Source organism: Rattus rattus, chromosome 6 (genome assembly GCF_011064425.1).
Source record: "Rattus rattus isolate New Zealand chromosome 6, Rrattus_CSIRO_v1, whole genome shotgun sequence".
Taxonomy (NCBI): Eukaryota; Metazoa; Chordata; class Mammalia; order Rodentia; family Muridae; genus Rattus; species Rattus rattus.
The window spans coordinates 57,215,772-57,237,028 of NC_046159.1; the positions used below are offsets into that span (position 1 = coordinate 57,215,772).

At 48.0% G+C, this 21,257-nt stretch overlaps 1 protein-coding gene across 1 annotated transcript; it reads right to left on the reverse strand.

Moving 5' to 3' along the window:
* Window positions 1–9,079: 9,079 nt before the first annotated feature.
* LOC116902959 (proline-rich protein 20E-like) lies at window positions 9,080–15,537 on the reverse strand. The gene is made up of 2 exons (XM_032905284.1): window positions 15,486–15,537; window positions 9,080–9,639 (listed from the first exon to the last, which is right to left on the reverse strand). Exons 1-2 carry the CDS (start codon window positions 15,535–15,537, stop codon window positions 9,080–9,082), a joined length of 612 nt encoding a protein of 203 aa, XP_032761175.1.
* Window positions 15,538–21,257: the final 5,720 nt, after the last annotated feature.

The window sequence follows — 21,257 nt, forward strand, 5'->3', positions numbered from 1 at the left end:
AAAGCTCTCAAGTAAAGGGAAAGGTGGCGTGTTTGAAAACACCGTGAGCTTCTGAAAATCCGAGAACAATTCAGAGGAAGTAAAAAGGCTGAAGTGTGGGAAGGCCCTTATAAAGTGGGTTGCCGACAAAAAGGCGTCAAGATGGAGCGGACACCTAAGTCCATAAGGAACAGAAAAACAAAAACTGCACCGGGCAAAGATTAAGAGCCAGTTACACGGAACAGGGAGTACCGCTGGACCCCAGAGAGACAGTAGCCATTGCTGCTGTAGACACAAGCCACCAGACTCCATTTTTATTGGAAAGATAGCTAGAAATGTGATGACACAGAGTGTGTGTGAGGCAGACTCCTCCCGTGTGGCTGCTGTTCCTGAGTCACATCCCAGACGCCAGAAGCATTCCCTGCAACCCAGCAGGGTTACCTTCTGATAATGCCCAAGACAAGCCTTGCATGTGTCGACCCAAAAGAACAAGCCTCAAAATGTTCACAGTGACGGTACCTAATGGAAACGATTCCAGAAAACGTCTGTGGTTATGGCAATGACAAAACGCCTCATCAGAACAAGACAAAGCATGAAGGTAGGGAAGGAGTTATTCTGGCTTTGATTTTAGGAGTTTCAGTTCACTGCATTGGGCCTCCAGACAGGCAGAACTGTCATGGCAGCCAGACGGGTGTGGGAAAGCTTCTCATCTCTCTGAGGTACAGAAGCCAAGAGACATTGGGACTGATGATAAATTGTATCCTTTATGTGCTGTGACCTACTTTTGGAAACTGTTCCCCACTTCCCAAGCTACAAAGTCATCAATGCATTAACCCATTGATTACCGTTCAATATCCCCATGAACTCAAGACCATGCCTTTGACACATGAGTGCAGGCATAAACTTTTCCCAACCTACTTTTAATAATGGTTCAATCTCTCCTCTAGCCCACCAACTACCAGAGGTAGTGGAAGAGAAAAGTTATTAGGATGTGGGGGAAGTGGACCTGTTCAGCAATAGTTCTTTGGGGACGACCTTGCTCTTCTTTGGCAGCAGTTCAGTCCTGTAGAAAACACCAAATGCAAATCAGCAGCTGCAGACCAGTCCTCCAGGCAGGCAGACACCAGCTGGCCTGAGGCAAGGCTGTAGAAGCCGCAAGTTGCCACAGGAAACTCATGAGCAGTTCTTTGGTGAGTTTCTGTCAATGGTGGCGTTACCACAAGTGGAGCGCAACTACGCTAGGTAAGGCAAACCAATACATGTGTGTCATTGGTAAAGAATAGTGAGGCACGGCAAACCAAACCAATGCTCAGTGCTCGTCTCCCACTGTCTGTGGGGTCATAGTTACACTCCTTCATCACGGGTCCTCTCATGTGTTTGCCATATCAAAGCATCCTTTCACCTGTGTGCCCCAGTGAAACATCATTTGACAGAACTGACTTTCCAAAGAAACCAGAAGTTTCCACTTCACATGAGCCTTTTGGGGGACAACTTCACACCCAAACCACAGCCTGAGCCCAAAGCCCATCTCCATGGAGATGGGTAAGTTGCTGTGCACATAGAGGATACCATACAATGACCACGGAGGACCTGCGCATAGGCACAGCCACAAACCAATTGATGCTAAAAGCATGAGTGGTATACTACCTCAGAAAATGATGGACAGTCCTGGCCACCTGAGCTGACATTGCGTGGAGCACTGATGGCTGCCTGTCTGAGCCTCTCTCTAATAGAATTGTTGGGGGGGAACAACGTGGCAAGACCAAGCTTCTGGGCAGTTTGCCACATGCAGGTAGTTTCATAGCTAGCCCTGATTCTCATGTTGATGTCTAGTTGCCATTGTGATGTTAAGAAATGAGACCATAAGAGACTCTGAAGTCAGGCTCGCAGGGACAGCTTATGGTGGAAATCCAGCTAGGAGAGTCCAGCACTCTACTCACCACCTCCCACTCTCCTGGTCTCTCCTCCATTCACCGGCAGTGGCCATGAGGCTTCTCGGCCACCAGGACTATGTGTCAGATCACCTTCTGTTTTCTATAAATCAAAGTTTGTGGTTTTCTGCCACGGAGACAGAAAATGGACTGAGACACCGCTGCAGATAAGAGGATTCCATGTTCTGTCCCTCTCTGCAGCCCTGTGCAGGATCCTTTTATGGGGGCTGAATGATCACATGCTGCTCCTGTAGAAGATCCAAGTCCTGTTCTCATCCTGCACAGTGACCTGTAACTCCAGGGGGCCCAAAACCTGTTCAGACCACAGAGTGGACCACACATACAAGCACAAGCACAAACATACACATGATTAAAACTAAATCCAGGGGCTGGAGAGATTGTGGAGTAGTTAAGGGCTCTCGGTGCTCTTTCTGAGTGGCTCACAGCTGCCTCTAAGTCTAGCTCCAGGGGATCTGATGCCGCCTTCTGGTGCCTGAGGCACTGTACTCACTTGCATGCATGTGCACATAAACATAATTAAAAATAAAATAAATCTTTTATATTAAAGATCTAGTTACTTTTTCCCTTCTATAGATGAATGTCATGACCCCTACCCCAAAGTAATCCAGTACCCCAGTACCTGCTCCCTGCAAATAGAGCCTGTGTTCAGAAGTCGTGTATGGAGTTTACCCCATAGACCATAAGCCTGGCAGAGGAAGGAGCAGACAGAAGCTCTGAGCAGCGCTCAGCTTTCTGGGTGAAGTAGAACCATTCCCGCCTTTGAAATGAGAGTCTGCCATGTCCACTGAGTGTCTTCTGTTCACAATTCATTCCTAGTGCCCAGGTTAGACCAACCCATGAACTCATGTACTAGTCACAGGTTGGTATTCATTGATGTTCATGTTATGGTTCAGGAAATGGAGGAGTTTGAAGGACATGGATGTAGCTTCTCAGCTTGTAGATAGAAGATCCAGGATTGGAGCCCAAGCCAGCCATCTCCAGAGGTTGAGACAGAGCCTTCCCTGCTCATGCAGAATCAGAAAAATCACTGGTGAGTGCCAGAGCAAGGCTGGAAGCCAAGTGTAGACAGCATGGCGGGTTTTCACTATGGACCCCACGGGCCCAGGCTGAGAGCTCTATGGCACATGCTGTGAAAGAAGATGAGGCACGGGGACCATAGGTGATGGAGAGAATCGGGCCTTGCTCTTCCACAGTTCCAGCAGGGGCAGAATCATCAAAGACTAAACCATTCCCTACCTCTCTGCCTTAAACTTCTTCATGCTGAGGGGACCCTGAGTGAGACTTCATTTGTACGGTTGTAACACAAAGCCCAAATAAAGCCACAGTAGAAAGCCAGGACAGTGATGCAGGCCCCAGGGGGCTGCAGAACACAATGGAGGTTCTACAGATGCAGGTGCCTGGGGCCCAGCTCCAGTAGGGCCAGGTCCCTCATCTGAGAACTACCTAACCAAACACAGGGAGACCTTAAAAATGAGAATATTAGAAAATAAAATAAGAGCTTTTTACTGTTGGTGCTGGAGATGAATTCAGAGCCCTGGGCCTGCAACGCACAGTTCCCTCCCAGCCTCCAAATGAACCTTATAATTCAGAAATGCAGACCAAATGACCCCCTATAATAGCAGATTTAGGGCCAGCTAGATAGCTCAGTAATTAAAGGAGCTTGCCACCAAAGCTGCTGACCTGAGTTCGATCCAGGGGTCCCATGTGGCAGAAAGAGAGAAACAGGCTCCTGAGTCGTTCCCTGGCCTTTGCCTTTGGGTTTGAAAAGAACGAAATGGACTGTTAAGGATCAATTAAACCTAAATGAAAGGGCCGATTGAATGTAACATAAAAACTACAAATCCAACGTGGAGACAAGAAAATCAGCCAGAATATGGAACAATGGAAAGCTCCTGAGTCAGAACAAGGCGTCAGCAGCCAGAAATGATATCTGCCTGTGCTGTCACTGAAGGAGCGTGAGATTCCACGGGGAGGAACCTTCACGTGACAGACAGCAGAAATGGGCCTTCTCAAGACTTCTGGGAAATCAGATTCTCTGTAAAAGTTTAATAATGTCCATTGGGTTTTCTGTGCCCGTGGTGCCCCCCATGGGCTGAATGCTCCAAACACCTGTGACCTTTCTTCACCTGTGACCTTTCTTCACAAAGTAGGGCAAGCACAGAGTGAGCCCATGCAGGAGGACAAGAGTCCCTGTGCCTGGGGACTTGTGTTAGGTGGTGACAGCAGGGGATGAAGCTGATTTTCAGCCAAGGGCTGAATGAGGGACCTTGTGCCGAGGCTTGCATGAGGAGGCAAGACAGAAGAAAAATCTTCCAAGAAAGACCAAGGTAGACAAAGACCAGTGTGGAGTGGGAGCACAAGAGCAGAGCTCTAACATGTCAGCGTACACATACTTATTCATGAAATATTTTCTGTTTATGGATTTATTTGTATCTTATGTGTAGGAATGTTTGCTCACATGTATGTCTGTGTACTGTGTGTATACCTGGTCCCTGTAGAGACAGGAAGCATCAGATCCCATGGAACTAAAGTTACAGATGGTTGTGAGCTGCCACTAGGAACCAAACCAGGTCCTCTGCAAGAGCAGCCAGTGCTCTTAAGCACTGAGCCACCTCTCCAGCCCTTTACTTTTAATTATATGTATATACGTGTTTGCTCAGTTGCTCTCAGAGGTCAGAAGAGGATGTCAGATACACTTGCAGCTAGAGTTATAAGCAATTGCAAACCACCTAATGTGGTGCTAAGAACTGAGCTCAGGTTCTCTGGAAGAATAGTACATGCTCTTAGCTGTTGAGCTATCTCTCCAGCCCCTATATTTATTGAATTTTTAGAAAAAGAACAGTGCTGACCACTGTTCACCAGTATTTAGAATGAAGCAAACAATGCACACTTGGGAAACACTCTCATACCACAAAGTTTTTTTTATGGCTTCCACTGAACCATAACCTAGACACTGGAAGGTTGAGCCTATGCTTAACGAAAGAGTTGGGGAGGGGGAGAAAGCACGTGGGTCAGCAGGTCCTAACTCACCAACCTCCTTCGACACATGGTCACACTTCTATATGCCATCTTGACTATACCATGAGTTGTGACCTTTGAGTCTTGACATTATGTTAAGGAATGGCTCTCTAGAGGAGCCCCTTCAAGTCTTGTTTAGCTAATTCAAACAAACCAGAAGAAAATCTTTCTCTCTTTTAAACTATACAATCCAAAGATGGGGCCTTCAGGCTGAGGCTGGGCCTTGATGGGTAAAGTGGTTAGGAGGTCTGGAGGCAGGTAGACCAGAAGGACTTCCCCAGTTACATAACAAATCCAGGTTCAGCCTGGGATACATGAGACCCTGTCTCAACAAAAAGAAAAGAGAAGCCCCAAGTACCAAAGCATTTTGAGGAGGTTAGACATCTAGCAAAACCTAAAGGCAGCAGAGAGGGAGGAGGGAGAATCTGCTCTGAGTGGAGGCTCCCAAAAGAAGTCTGTGGAGCAGTCAGTCCTCTGTGGCCAGACTAAGTGGCGTGGCCAAGAAGTAACTAATCCAAGAAAAGCAACACTTTCTGCCAGCCTTAGTCCTGGATAGTATCTTAACCAACAATCATGAAGCAGGTAGGCATGGGGTCCCCACACACCCAAAGGCAGGACAGTCCATGATGTTTCTAGGCAGGCCTGAGTCACCCAGAGCAGCTCAGCCACCCCAAGCTAGCAATTGAACAGCTGGGGAAAGGGTGCCTCAGATAGGGATCAGAGGCCAACGTTCCCTAGGACTGGGAGAGCCTGCAGGTGTCCAGGCCAGTCCAAGGACTTCTGTAATGCTCTGTGGTGATGTCTGAGTGTGGCTTGACCCTACTGAGTCAGGCTGAAGTTCAGCATCACAGACTAGGTGAGACCTGTAAGAGGTGGTAAGATTCTGTCCTGGTGATGGGGTTGCTCCCTGGGTGAACTGGAAGGTGACAGAGCTGAGCCCCACAGCACAAGCAAGGCAGCCTGGGAAGGGAAGAGGAAGGTGGTGTGAGCAGAAACCACCTGGTTCGATGCTTCTAACAGTAACGCTCCCATAGGAGGAGACAAAGGAGTGGCACCCCACAGAGCGTGTGCAGGGGAGATATGCTGACCTGGAACAAAGAAATAAGTGGAGCCAGCAAATTAAACAGGTAGATAAACAAAAATAAAAAGATATGGAACCTTATTAATAGCCAAGGCAACTCTAATTAGAACAAAAATAAGATAACGAGTTTTTATCTAAGATATTGCCAAAAATTCCAGAGCCCCAGCATTATGTCTCATGCCATAAACTGGCATTGTGTGAGAGCTAATCTGGATCCAATTTCTTGGCATCTATTAAAATAAAATAGACCATACCATTTGACGTAGGGATCTAAGCTTGATAAGTTATTCTATAAACTTAAAAACAACAAAACCCACAAAAGCAGGCTGGTCCTTAAGATCCATGTGTAAACTGGGGCATGGAAGGGCATGCCTTTGGTCCCAGCGCTTGGGAAGCAAGGTTGGGTGTATCTGTGAGTTGGAAGACAGCCTGGTCTACAGAGTGAGTTCTAAGACAGCCAGCCTACACCGAGAAACTGTGTTTCAAAGCAAAAATATCTGTGTAGATGTGTGGTGAGGCCCTGTGACCATGGGAATGCCTTAGAAATGGCGTAGCCAGAACTTAGATATCCTGTGTGGAGATGCTGGTAAGGAGGTGCATGTAGAGGGGTTCTGAGGTGACGTCCCATAGGCTCACTTGAGATAACCACAAACCAGAGAACCTCCACAACCCTGTCCTCTGTGCTCCCACTGCTTCTGAGAGAAGATGGAGGAGCTGTGGATCCAAAGGGACAGTTCCCAATGTACCTACCACACCTATGACAGCTGCCTGGTCCCTGAGCTGGGTTCTGGAGGATTCTGGGGGAGATAATGCATCCTTCAAGAGGCTCGCGTGTTTGAACACTCAGTGCCTGCGTACAGGTGCTATGTGGAATAAGAGGCTATGAACTTCCGGAGGTGGAGCCCACCCTGGGCAGAGTGAGTCACCAGGGTGAGGTTTATGGTTTTATAGCCCTGTCCTACATCCTGTCTGACCTCTGACTGCGGGTGCAATGTGACTAGGCCTCTCCCACTTTTTACCTCCTTGAATCAATTCCCCATCCTCATAGCACGTATCCCCTCAAACCCTCACACTTCCAGCCAAGAAAACCCTTAAGTAGCTTCTTCTTAGGCATTTGATCTCAACAAGAAATGTGTGACTAACATGGACAGAGCACCGTATGTGTGTGTGTGTGTGTGTGTGTGTGTGTGTGTGTGTGTGTGTGTGTGTAACTACAGCAGAGACGTTAGAGCGCACACATGGTGACAGGCTTCCAGGGCTACAGGAAGATAGCAGAATGAGGGAACCAAACCGTCTTACAATTTCAGGAGGGAAGCTTTCCTGAACATGCTTTGCCTCTGCATTGGTAATTTGTGAGATTTTACAAAAAGAGTTTTGCAACAACCAAAGCCCAAAAGGAGGATTTATTTAAAGGAATAGTTAGTTACACAAAAAATTCAGGATAAAAACTCTTCTTGGACATTTTCTCTTAGAAACAAGTATTAAGATGAGCTAGTCAAAAACCTTCATAAGGACACAATCTAATTTATAATTCACATTTCATGGAGTATTGAAGACAGGAGCCACTTTAACTTGATCAGAGACATCCGTGAAAAAAACCTGACAGGAAATTCCCATTAATGATTAAAAGAAATTTTTTAAAAGACATTTAAAATATTCTTACTGAGGCCAAAGGCTATTATTACCCAAACTATTCCTTACTTAGTCTTATTTTGAGACAGGTCCTATTATACAGCGCTAGCTGACCTGGAACTCACTCTGCAGACCAGGTTGGCCTAGAATTAAGAGGTACTGGAATTAAGGCGTGTGCCACCATCGCCCAGCCTTTTCCTCGGCACTTTAAATGTGGCTTACTCACTTGTTTTTGTGCCTTTTGTTTAACTTTCCTGGTTTTCTTTAATTTACTCACTTTCAATCTATTTTGAACTTTTTCCTATTTCCTTTCAACTCACTTGGGCATCCTGGGCTGGTGGGATGACGTTTCAGGTTAAAACATTCTGCCAATCCTGCCGGCCTGGACTCAAGCCTCAGGTCTGCACAGGGTAAAAAAGAGCTGTCTCTGTAGTTGTCCTCTGACCTCTATGGACAGGCTGTGATGCACACATGTCCACACAGACACACATGATAAAATGTCATAGTAAAAACATCTCAGGAACAGCCACTGCTGCCCCCATCCTGTAAGGTTCCACATCAGGATGTCCTGCTTCACAGAACTTCATACACTCATCCTCCCTGGCACGAAACACGGCTAGGTCTGCTTCTGAGCTGTTTGCTCACTTCCCGGTGCCCTTTCTCGCGATAGTCCAGGGCTGCCTCTATGCCCGGTGTTCAGATGTGCCTCTCAGTCCCATCTGTTGATTCAAATCTGTAATCTTGCATCCCGGTAGCCATTTTCCATCTGAGGTCTGTAACTGGCTCTTTCTACATACATATACATGGATTTCAGGGGTACAGCATCACCCCATTTCCCCAAGGGTTATCCTGGGAAAGTCTTGTGTTACAAGATCAAGCTCGTCACCATTGCAACACGGATGGGAAGGGGGCCCATAAGGCTCCACCCCCAGCTAAGTTGCTGTTGGTGTTTAATGGTTGCTAGGGGAAGAAGAGTCCTTTGTCTGCAGTAGGTGGTCCATACTCCCGTGAATGATCCCACATTCATGCATTTGCAGGGTGCACAACAGATTTAAAAAAATAAAGGAAGTGTGAAAGGGAAGTGTTATGGGGGTCTAGGAAAGAATGAACACACACACGCACACACACACACACACACACACACACACACAAATAAACCCTAGGTGGGACAAATAGTCTGATGGTTAGTGTTAATTCTCAATTTTACCAAATCTGGAATCATCTGGGAACCTAGAATGTATTCGTGCTTCTGACTGTGGGTGTGACAAGGCCAGCTGTAAGTGCCGGGTACCCTGTTTTCCTGGCTGTAGTGAACTGAAGCCTAAACTGTGAGAAAGACTAAACCTTACCTCCTGTGAGCCCTTTTCCTCAGGATAAATAGGCTTCGCTAGGGAGTACCGATGCGGAAAGACACCAGTCACCAAGGGATGGACAAGAAGAATATGGGCCTGTATGGTATGAAGTGTGGGACTGTGTTGGTCATGGGGATGAAGGGAACATAGTGATGGGTAGCCAGGACCTGATGCTTCATGGCAACCCAGTATCCATAAACCATAGGTGGCCACTGGGCCATCTCTGCTGGCACTGGACTTATTGGAGTAAAGGTGGGGTACACGCTCATGTCAGCCCCTGTTCTCGGATCCAGATGTGGTCCTTCACTGTGGTTAATGTAGATTTGTGGAACTCGTCCCTCAGAGGCTTCCCGCCACACCTGGAAGGCTGCCTGGGAGTGGTTGCCGATCTCTCTCCTGTGCCACGGCCTCTGCCTCCACCTCTGCCTTCCAGGGTAAGCGCTTCCTTCTTGGTTGTTTCTTCTATCGGCATGATCCTCTGTAGCTTCCGCGGGTGCTGTGGGCTCGCACCTCCTGGGCCTCACATAAGCAATGGGTTTGGCAGGTCCATCTGGCTCATCTACTTCCACTGGGTCTGTGTGTTCCACACAGGGATCACTCTGCTCCCTGGGTCCCTCATCGGAGTCTGGAGAGAAACAGACAGAGAGCAGGTCTTGCTCAGGTTCTCCAGACAACCCATGGCTGGGACATTATAGCCCCACTTTACTGGTAGATAAACTGAGTCTGAAACTCAGTACGGAGATTGAGTTTGATATGGTATACCTTCCCTCTGTGCATCAGAAGGCGTCTACATGCAAACACAAAAAGCACACACACATACTACATTAAGGAGCTGTCACTCAGTGACGGGGAGTGGCAGACCAGCAGCAGCATGGAGAAGCTGCTCTAAGTTGGAAGGCTCAAGAATTACTTCATGCCTGTTTGTAGGGAGAATCGCTATACTGTAAGGAAGCATCGCCTGTCACTTAAAATGCTATATTATGCAGGAAATAGGGAAGTGGAAGTTCCAGTACAGAGAGAGGAATTCTGGGAAAATAGCCAGGCCTGGGAAGATCTACCCCAGACACAAAGGACGGTGGTCATATGAAACTGAGGACCAGGTAACCAGCCATGTGGCAGAACATAGAATTAATGGGTTATTAAGATATGAGCTAGTCAGAGAACAGAGGGCCAAAGCTATTAGCCTCAGCACTTATTCACATATATTAAGTCTAAGAGTTATTATTTCGGGGAACTTATGTGCAGGTGGGAAATCTTGCAGTTACACCTGTAGGAAGGTTTCCTTCTTCTACAAACTTCTGGTTGTTACAAGGATGGAGACACTGTAGGTGTCTAGACTGGTGCTAGGCCAGGAAACCTCTTGCCCATACACTGGGATGGTTGGAAGGAGTCACATGGGCCATATACCATGGCAAGAGGCAGTGAACAGGCCAGGCCTAGAGGTTAGAAGATACTTGGGTGACTGCAATAGCCCCCAGGAGAGGCTGAATAAAGCTCCAGGGGAAGACAGAGCACCCCAGGATGCACAGAGCTAGGAATGGCAGTAGGGTAGCTGTGGTAGTTTGAATGAAAACGGTCCTCAGATCTCATAGGCATTATTTGAAAGGATTAGGACACGTGGTCTTGTTGACACTGGGGATGGCCCTTGAGGTCTCAGAAGCTCAAGCCAGGCCCAGTGGCTCACTCTGTCTTCCTGCTGCCTTCAGATCAGGATGTAGAACTCTCAGCTCCTTCTCCAGCACCTCTGCCTGCACTGTTACCACACTTCCGCCTTGTTGATAACGGACTAAACCTCTGAACCCGTAAGCCAGCTCTGATGAAATGTTCTCCTTTATAAGAGTTGCCTTGGTCATGGCGTCTCTTCACAGCACTGCAGATGTTCATCAAGAAGGGGGCAGCTCTTAAAGAAGCAGCCCTAAGCTAAGCCAAGCTTGCTATTCTGAGGTCAGAGGGGTCCACTGAAGATGGTGAGGGAGGAGCAACATCCTCAGATGATAGGCTTCATCAGAGGGAAGTAGGCATACAGCGGGCAGGGCCGTGCCACAAGACAGCAAGTTCAAGAAAGATTCTGGGAACAGAGACAGAGAGACACCCCCATCACCACCACAGGCAGTTCTGAGTAACCTGCTGGCACTGGGGAGAAGGAGGATTGGGGATCACTGTCCCCAGGGTAGAGCTAAGGTAAGAACATCGGTTCAATATTAGGTTTGTAACTGAGGTATATGGACATCCAACAGTTCTGCAACCTGGAGCTCCATGAAGTTTGTTTCCTAGGCAGTATGTATGTGGAGGACGGGGTGGTCCACCCTGCGGTGGTCCATCCTCCCCGTGGTCGGTGGAAGTCAGCAGGGAGAATGGAGATACAGGGTGCCTCTTAGAGGAGCCAAAGGTTCATGTTGCCAACCTTTGGGGAAGCCAGAGCAAAGGTTCTTTCCAAACCGAACAGGGAATGCCTGGGTGGGCATGAAGAGGTCTCCAGAGCCTGAGAGCAGTGCCCACCTACTGGGAAGTGCTGGGGAGTCCTGAGCAGCAGTACTGGCTGAATGGATAGCTGTTCACTGGGGACAGCTAGAGAAAGGCGGAGAAACCTGGGGGTGGGGGGAGAGAGTGTAGGGTGGGGGAGTGGGAGGAGAGCAGACAGTGAGAACAGCTGGAGTAGGGCTGGGCTGGGATTTCCACTAGGCTGGCCCAGCTATATCAGAGGCAGCAGGACATGCCCAGAAGAAGCCGTCCATCACCAAAAACCCATATACAGGTGTTTCTGTGAGCATTCCGCAATCATTAAAAGCAACCAAAGAACAGGCCTCTCATGAGTGATGTTTTCCCTGCTTTGTGCTTTAAAAAAAAAAAAAAAAAAAAAAAAGGAACACTCAGGCTGGCTGGAGAGATGGCTCAGCGGGGTTAAGAGCACTGACTGCTCTTTTAGAGGTCCTGAGTTCAAATCCCAGCAACCACATGCCCTCTTCTGGTGTGTCTGAAGACAGCGACAGTGTACCCACATACATGAAATAGATAAATAAATCTTTAAAAAAAAAAAAAAGGGAGGAAGCTCAAACCTATGAGAATTATCTGAGGTTTGTCTGCAGACCCTCTGCAGGGAATGGTGGTGGGACGTGGCAAGTGCTCTGAGGGGGGCCTTGTGCTTTGAGGTTATTAGCAGTCCTCTTGGCAATTTCTCTGACCCCACTTTCAGTCAGGGACAGGGGAAACAGGAAGAGAACACAGAACACACACAGTGAGAGCTTCAAGGAGTGTCTGGGGACTCACAGTGGCCATCACAGGTGAGACTTTTTTGACCTATGTGGCTTTCCAGTGCCTCTTGTGCCACCTCTTCAAACCTAGACTAAGCTCACAGGACTTCTTCTAGAGCATCACAGAGAGCACAGGTCTAGAGGTTCACTGACCTGTAGGACACAATAACCAGGTGCCAGAGTCGGGGGTGAAGACACCAAGCATGGAACACTCCTTCCAGTTTCATGTTCCTGTGCGAGCCACCTCTCTCCTTTCCTGACTCAGCATAACCTGTGTGAGCCACCTCTCTCCTTTCCTGACTCAGCATAACCCCTGGAGTTGGAGTAGGGAGACTCTAATGAAGGGCAGCTGAGCTGATGAATTCCAGAAACTCAAAGGACATTTAAAACTCACTATGGAGGAAATATGTAACCAAATAGAACACAGAGGAGAGAGGGCTTAGCAGTTACCGAAGCGCACACGATGCTCTTCCAAGCATCTGAGTTTGACTCCCAGAACCCACATCGAGTGGCTCATGAACACCTTCAACTCTAGCTCCCCGCAAGGGGGGCTGTCCTCCAAGGGAGCCCCCAGCTATACTCACACAGACACATACATAGGATTAAAAAAATAAAAATAATTCTTCAAGAAAAGAAACCACAGGCAATTCAATTCACAAGGAGAGAAAAGCAAAGGGTCCATTGTGCATCTGAGATGCTGACCAGACCGCAGAAAGACTAAAAAGATGGCAGACAGTGTGTGAGGACAATGCTCAGGAGGTTCAGCGGAAACTGCCAAGTGTTAAGTCTCTCTAGAAAAATGTCCAGGTACAGGTACTTGGTCTGCCAGAGGAGAGGCTACTATATAAAAAGGCTCAGACTGCTTGGCTGTGTCACAGGCCTATCATACCAGGTACTCAGGAGGCTGAGGCAGTGGGATCCCAAGTCCAATGCCTGCTCTGCCTGAATTGCAAAGTAAGTATTGGGTCACCCTGGGTAACTGAACAGGAATGGATCTAATGTAAATAAATAAACATGGGCTGAGGGCATAGCTCAGTAGTGGAGCACTTGTCTAGTACATGCAAGGCTTAAGCTTCCATTCCTAGTACTGTGAAACGTACTCTCTCCTCCCTTTCCCCTCCCCCCATCCTCATCCTCTTCCTCCCCCTCCCCACCTTCTCATACATAACTACATAGATGTGTGCACATCTTTAACCCCTGATGTACATAGTGAGCTCCAGACCAACCAGTGCTCCTTAGTGAGACCCTCCCCGCTTCACCCCCCCAAAAAACCCCCTAAATTCTCGATGTAGTCAAAAGACAAACTAAAGGAAAAGACATGTATCTGAGGAGACTTTTGTCCCCAGTAGGCATGACCTTAAAGACCATCTGAAGATACTCTCTGAAAAACTACAGCCTCCAGGTACCCAGAAGATCTCATCTGGGGCTCCCCACTTGATAAGCCAACCATTTAAATTCAGGGGAACCCACATGGCACAAAACCTGCCCACACGCTCAGTATGAGCAGCAATTGGGGATCAGCACATGCGACCAAGCACGAGAGCAGAAGCAAGTCAATCAAGCAGGAAAAGATGCCACAGATGAAACCTCCCCCAATCTATAATTAATACCTTCAGACACAGGAGAATAAATTATACCAATGAATCAATTACAGGATACTTTCACAAAGAACATCCGGGAGAAAAAAAGATTTTTGAAATTAAAGTCAGGAAAGCAGAAATTAAAATCTCCATGGAAATCTTGGAAGTCAACACTGAAGAAATATCCCCAGAAAGAACAAAACCCCCAAAATGATGAAAGAGAGAGAATATAGTATAAGAAAATCAAAGGCAAGTGTCTGTTAGGGAGGGGACTAAAAATCTCAAAAGCAACACTAGAATCTGGGAGAGAAGAGAAAATATCTCAAACATTTTGAGGGAAGTGGATTTCCAACCTAAATTCAATACCCAGCCAAACTAGCCCTGGGATTCAAGGACAATGGGGTAAAAACACTCTCAGATATATTGGTTGTGAAATAACCCACTCACATTTCCTTCAGTCCATGTTTCACTGTGTAGGCCATCTACACCAGCATTCAACTTTCAACCATTTTCCTGTCTCCATCTCCCAAGTGCTGGGTTTACAGCTGTATGCTATCAAGTCTGGCTAAATAAATTCCTCGTATACCATGTTTTATTGCATGGCTGAACAGAAAAAGTACAAAAAAAAAAAAGAGTAAAATATAAGAAAGTAAAACGATATTGGAAAGGGATGGGTTAATATCCAAAAGGAAAAAATAAAGGAGTCTCCTAGATGATGAAGGCAGACACACCTTGGGTCATCTAGTTTGGAGCCAGCCTTGAAGAGGTGAGATCGGGGAGATGCAGAATTTGATTGCGTTCTATGGAAACATGCAGGGAAAGTTTTGAGAGTGGACTGCAGATAAACAAGTTTAAACAAGCCCAGGTAAGCTCTACAAGAGGGGAAAGGGACTCTCCTATACCTCAGGGCTCTGTAGAACCAAGGTGAAGCCTGCATGGGCGGGCAGGATGATGGTGTAGATGTGATGTGGAGTTATATATTAGTCTCCTAGGGAGTAGATGGCAAAAGTCTAAGATGGAAAGAGTTAGTGAATAAGGCTGCAGGGGCTGTTGCTCAGTGGGTAGCGGGCTTTCTTGGTGTACAGAGATCCTACATTTAACCTCCAGTACCAAAGACAGAAGAGGGCCAGGCATGGTAATACATAGCTGTAATCTCAGCACTGGGGAGATACAGGCAGGAAGATCACCCTAAATTCAAACCCCAGGCTAGCTTTGGCTAGCGTGAGTCCTTGTCTCCAAAATGAGTGAGAAAAGATCCCCAAAGAACCCTTTACACAGCGCAGCTGTGAGGGCTCCACAGGTGCCGGTGCATAGCGCCAAGCCTGGTGAGAGGGCCTGACAGATTAAGGTACTTTTGGCCAAACCTGGTAACACGAGTGTGGTCCTGGGACCCATACGGTGGAAGGAGAGAACCAAGGACCTCAAGCTGTCCTCTGACTTCCACACATGCTTTGAGGTACATGTGCAACCTCTCCCCCATTTTTAAAGAACTACTCACACAGATGGGTTTGGCTCTAGGGTGTGGCTCTAGGGGCCGGTGCTGTGGTTCACAGTAAGCTCTACATGGATATCAAGGCTGTAAAATACCCAGAGTCAAGTAAATCTGGGGAAATAGTTCAAAAGACGGGCATTGACAATACCTTGATGGGACGTCTCAGAGGGAAGCTGACTCAGAAGTGGGCCTTCTGCCATGAAGTCTCCGTCAGATTCTAGAGGGTGGAAGAGACAGGCAACGAGCTGAAACCACACATAGCCCTGGGTGGGCACTGCCTGCCAGGTACCAGGACAGAGCTGCCGGCCCCAAGCTCAGCACACTGGAGACGGCATGAGGATTCAGTAGTCTTTGATCCCCAAACCATCTCCAAGAATTTTAGAGACGGCAGTTGACGTATAATGGTGAAGGGAAAGCATTAGCAGTGTGGATGGACATCACCTAAAAAGGAAGAAGGGGAAATAGGGCTGGGACAAGCTGGGGACAAAGTTCTGCTCCTAGATGCTATTCTCATCTGATGTAGGGTCAACCCTTCCCTGGCCCACGATGCACACCTGGCTTCCTGATTCGCTCCTTGAGCTGACACTGGAGCCTAAGAAGCTATTTCTTGGCTGGTATTGCCTGGAAGTCTTGGAGAGTCTTCTGGAAAAGGAGGTGTTAGCAGGAGGTCTCAGAGGCTGAGGTCAAGATCACCTCTGTCCTCAGAAGTCTCAGGCCTCCTGCTTGAAGAACAATTGTTCTTATAGGATTCCAGGAGCCGGCAAGACCTAGTGGGCGGGGCTAAGCTTGATTCTGCGAGTTCATTGGGCCCCTCTTCAGTCTGTCAAATAGGCCCTGCCAGATGAAGTCGTGCATAGAGGTAATTGCTGAGTGGGTTAATCAAACCACCCTTAGAAAATATTAAGCTTAAGTAAGTGAAGGGAAGAGAAGGGTGCAGTGGGGTGGCAGGGTAGACCCAATCAGGTATGAGGGGCTCAGGGAGGGATGTGTACACTGAAAGGAGAAGGGTTTGCTAGGTGTGCCAGGCTCCAGGGAGGAAGAGAGGGAAGGAAGAGAGAGAGAGAGAGAGAGAGAGAGAGAGAGAGAGAGAGAGAGAGAGAGAGAGAGAGAGAGAGAGAGGGAGGGAGAGAAAGAGAGAGAGAGAAAAAGAGAGAGAAAGAAAAGAAAGAAGGGGGAGAGGGAGGGAGAGAGAGAGGGAGGGAGGGAGAGAGAGAAAAAAAAGAGAGAGAGAGAGAGAGAGAGAGAGAGAGAGAGAGAGAGAGAGAGAGAGAGAGAGTGTATCCATGCCAGGATCTGGAAGAAACTGAGTCCAGGATACAGGATTGGTGCCAGGCTGAGGGGTAGGCATGTGGGACACAGAGACTGTGCCCATTTTGCCCTGTTCCTGAGATTGTAGAACAACACTGAACAGTAACAATGGAGTTGACAGATGAGACATTTGGAAGCCAGCCTCCTGGCTGCACTCTAGAGCTTAGTTCACTCAGGGAGCTGCTGAGCCTCTGATGGTACCTGGAGTTTTGGAAGGCCAGTAGGTGGTGAGAAGTAGGCAGAAGCCTACAGAAGAGGGAAGCATAGGTTGAGTGGCCAAGGCTGGAGGCAGTACAGACTACCCTTCCACAGGAAGGAGAGTGGCCTGCAGGTTGGGGGCACAGAGGATCAGACAGCAGGAGGGACCGGCAAGATAGCTTAGTGGATATAAAAGCATTTGCTACCAAGTTTGATGTCCTGAGTCCAACCTTGGTTCTATATAGTAGGAGAGAACTGACTCCCAGAGTGTCAACTCTGACCTCCCCATGCACAGTGGTACTCAAATGCCCACCCAATCAAACACATCCATGTAGTAGATAAATGAAATTTTTGCTTGCTTGTTTGTTTGTTTGTTTAAGCCTCTAGAACTGGGATGTGTTAGAGACCGGTTGAGACTCATCATGCAACCCGTGGAAAGGGTGAGTGTTAGAGCTGCCCAGGAGAGGAGCCCCAGGATTATCCCTCAGCATCACCAGAACAGGAAGTGGTCAAAAGCAAAGACACTGGAACGGAGGAACAGAGTGGAGGGGAGTGCAAGCGTTCATCAAAGATGCTTCTTAAATTAGTGCGGAAGGGATGTGGTCCAGTTAGCTTTTCCACTTTATTCTTATGGTGCTGAGGGTCAGAAGAAGCCTCTTGGAAGACCTGCAAGGGTGTTCTCCACCCTTTAAAATGTTTGGATGTGTTGAGATGGGGTCTGGCTGGACAAATCCCACCTTGGCCCCAGTAGTCAGGGTTACACACACACACACACACACACACACACACACACACACACACCCCGCCATGCCAACCTCCAGCTAGACTTTATTCTGTTGTTTTGCTGTTGACTTTTAAAATAAAACATTTTTCCGTATAAAATACACATGCAGGTAACCCCAACCTTGAGACAGGAGCTCCTGCACCTCTTCAGACAGCTCCCTGGCTCTTGGCAGCCCTGCCAGACTCGTAGCTCAGCTCTGACAGTGGCTCGGCTGTTTCTTATCACTGTGGGGACTTTGAAAACTGGGCTCTGCACATTCGATTGCTTTAAACTGGGCTACTTCTTTTTCTCTCGCAGCCACATGCCCGGGTGTCTCACATGGCCTGGGATGGCCTTGAATATGTAGTGGAGAAAAACCTTAAGCTTCTGACCCCCAGCTCCCACCATCCCTGCTGGCATTACAGATGAATCACCATGCCAGATATGATGGTTTGAACAAGATGGCTCCCATAAGCTTCTATAGTGAATGCTTAGTCATCGGGTATGGGAACGCCTTGACAGGATTAGAAGGATTAGGAGGTGTGGGCTCGTTAGAGGAGGTGTGTCACTGGGGGTGGGCTTTGAGGTTACAAAAGCCCAGGCCAGACCTAGTCATAGTCCCTCCCTGTTCTCTCTCTCTCTCTCCCTCTCTCCTCTCTCTCTCTCTCTCTCTCTCACTCTCCTCACTCTCTCACAGAGACAGAATGTGCGTCTCTCTCTCTCTCTCTCTCTCTGTCTCTCTCTCTGTCTCTCTCTCTCTCTCCCCTCTCCCCCCTGTCCTTTACTCTCTCTCTCCTCTCCTCTCTCTCCCCACTCTCTCAAAACTGTCTCTGTCATGCCTCCTGCATGTCTCTCTGTCTCCAATTAAATCTCTTTCTCTCTATAAGAGTTGCCTCTCTCTTCACTGAGACTGTTAAGCAGTGCTGGCAATCCAGGGCCTCTGGCATGCTAAGCAAGCACTCTAACCAGCTCATCTACCTTCCAAAGCTCTTGTTTTCTTTCTCCTCATCCTTTCCTTTTGCAGTACTGAAGATTGAACATGGGTTGTCTGTCGTTCGTTTCTGCTTCCCTCTGTTTCTCTCTCCCTCTCTCTCTCTCTCTCTCCCTCCCTCCCTCCCTCCCCTCCTGCTCTCCTGTTTTGGTTTGTCAGTCTGTCAACTTGACACACAAGCCGGAATCAATCACCTGAAAAGAAGGAGCCTCAATTAAGAAAATGTTTCTATCAGGCTGGCCTGTGGACATATCTGTGGGGCATTTTCTTGATTAATGATTGATGTGGGAGGCCTGGCCCACTGTGGGCGGTGCCATCCCTGAGCAGGTGGTCCTGGTTTTTGTAAGAAAGCAGGCTGAGTGAGCAGTGAGAACGAAACCAGTAAGCAGCATCCTCCATGGGCTCTGTATCAGTTCCTGCCTCCCGGTTCCTGCCTCAATTTCTTTTGATGCTGGGTGGCATGCAGAGATGTAAGCCAAATTAACTCTTCCCTGGTCAAGTTGCTTTGGTCATGGTGTCTATCTCAGCAACAACACCCCGCCCAAGAAATCCTGTTTTCTATCTCTCCCTCCCAGTTTCTTTCCTTTTCTCTCCCTGTTTCTCTCCTTCCCTTACTTGTTTTCCCTCCCCTCTCTCTTTCTTTTGAGTTTGTTTGATGCTATATAATCCAGGGGACAAGGGACGTGAGGAAGTGTTGGCTCACCACACCCCTTTTCTTAACTTCTGGTTTGTGTGTGTGTGTGTGTGTGTGTGTGTGTGTGTGTGTGTGTGTGTGTGTATTCTATGTGCCTTCCCCAAAGCTCATGCACAATCAGTGCTCTCTGGTCGTTGGTCCCATGTTAATGTGGTTCTAGTTCCAAGGGAGTTGATCTTGTGCCGACCGGTAGGAAGCTGAAACCCTCATCTGTGCAGCTTTTCTGTGTTTACCCATTGACGCTTTTTCTATCCCACAGTCCCCGATGTTAGTGAGGCCCCCATTGCCTACAGCAGCTTCTCAGGCTGTCCTTATGTGGTGACCTTGACAGTGATGAATGTGGCCAGGCTTAGGGACGCTATCCTGGAATGGAATTTACTTGGCGTCTCTTATAGACTGGGAAGGGACTGTGCTTATGTGAGGACTCTCTCATCACCTTCCCAAGGTCCCACGCTACCCAGGCTGCGTGTCACCTGACTGAGGCAGAGCTTGCGAAGCTCCTCCCCCACCAAGAAACCCTTCTCTTTGTATTCTATAACTGGGGAAGTCACTCCTCTCCTGGGAGCAGAGTTATTTAAGTTGGAAGACCTGTCTGGAAAATCAGCCTGCTGTCCCCAGGGAGTCATTAGTTACTTACATTGGCATCGACTTGTGGATATGCGTTCTGTACTGTGTGTTATAATCCAACACCTACCTGAAATACTTTGCTAATTATTACCATTATTAAGCTCATTATTAGCAATCAGTAGTTAACTATCTGGCTGTTCCAAGGCTCCAGGCCTCGCTACTCGTGTGCTCCATGGTGACAGTCAGATCTCCGACCTCTGGTTCTTGTCCTATTCTCCCTCCACAAATGGAGTGGGCTGACAGTGGTGGGAAAACAAGGAGAACTTCCAGCTAGGAATGGATTAAAGACACACACACACACACACACACACACACACACACACACACACACACCCCTCTATTCCCAGCCTCTGGGAGGCAGAGGTGGTGGTGGTGATTGGAGCATCCCTGTGACTTCCAGACCAGCTTGATCTATATAGCGAGTTCTAGGCCAGTCAGGGATACATGGTGAGACCCTGTCTCAAAGAAAGATTTTTCTTTTGTTTTTTTGTGGGTTTTTGTTTGTTTGTTTGTTTGGTTGGTTTGGTTTAGTTTTTGTTTTTTGTTTTTTTATTTCCCACGAAGGAGTAATGGCTCAAATAGGAAAATAACAAATTGAACAAGACTATAGAAACTCCGAGACCCTCAATGGAAGCAGGACCTCAACCAAGAGATGTTACTTGTGCTAGTCTCTGTGCTTTCTTTCTACAGCCGTCAGGGAGCCAGTTGAGGGATTGGAGGGTCTCGGGATGCTGGCCTAGAGCACGCCTTTCAGAGCAGGTCTGCAGAAAGCACTTAGCAGATAAGCGTAGGAGAGTAGCAGGTTTCCCCTCTCTGGCAGGTCCCTAAGGCTTGAGTTCCCTAGACTGAGTCCCCTTGTGATCAGATAAGCAGTGGCTCTCAAACACTGAGACAAGGGGGGAATTATAAATCAATCAATCAATCCAGCCCTCAAAGCAAGAATGAATTCTCTGCCTGGGAAGAGCAGGGGCAGTGGCAGCTAGAGAGGACCTGTGCCTGGATGAGTTTCCAGTGGGTCCGCCCTGGAGAAAGGAAAGTCCTACATGCAAAGAGAGCTGAATTCAAACTGGACATGGGACTGAGGAAATGGTATATGCCTTATTATATAGAACCCATTGACCGTGATTGGCTAGGTGTGTGTGTATGCAAATGAGGTATAAAATGAGACCAATCAGGAATGAGCTGAGAAAGCCCACCTAAACATGAGACGATCCTCAGTTAAGTCCACTGTTCTCAAATCCCCCCGAACCCCCCCACAATGTTGCAGCAGAGTTGGGGAAATTGGAAGGAGAAAGTCAGGGACCTCTTCCAACGCACAGTTTCTTATGTGTTCTGATCT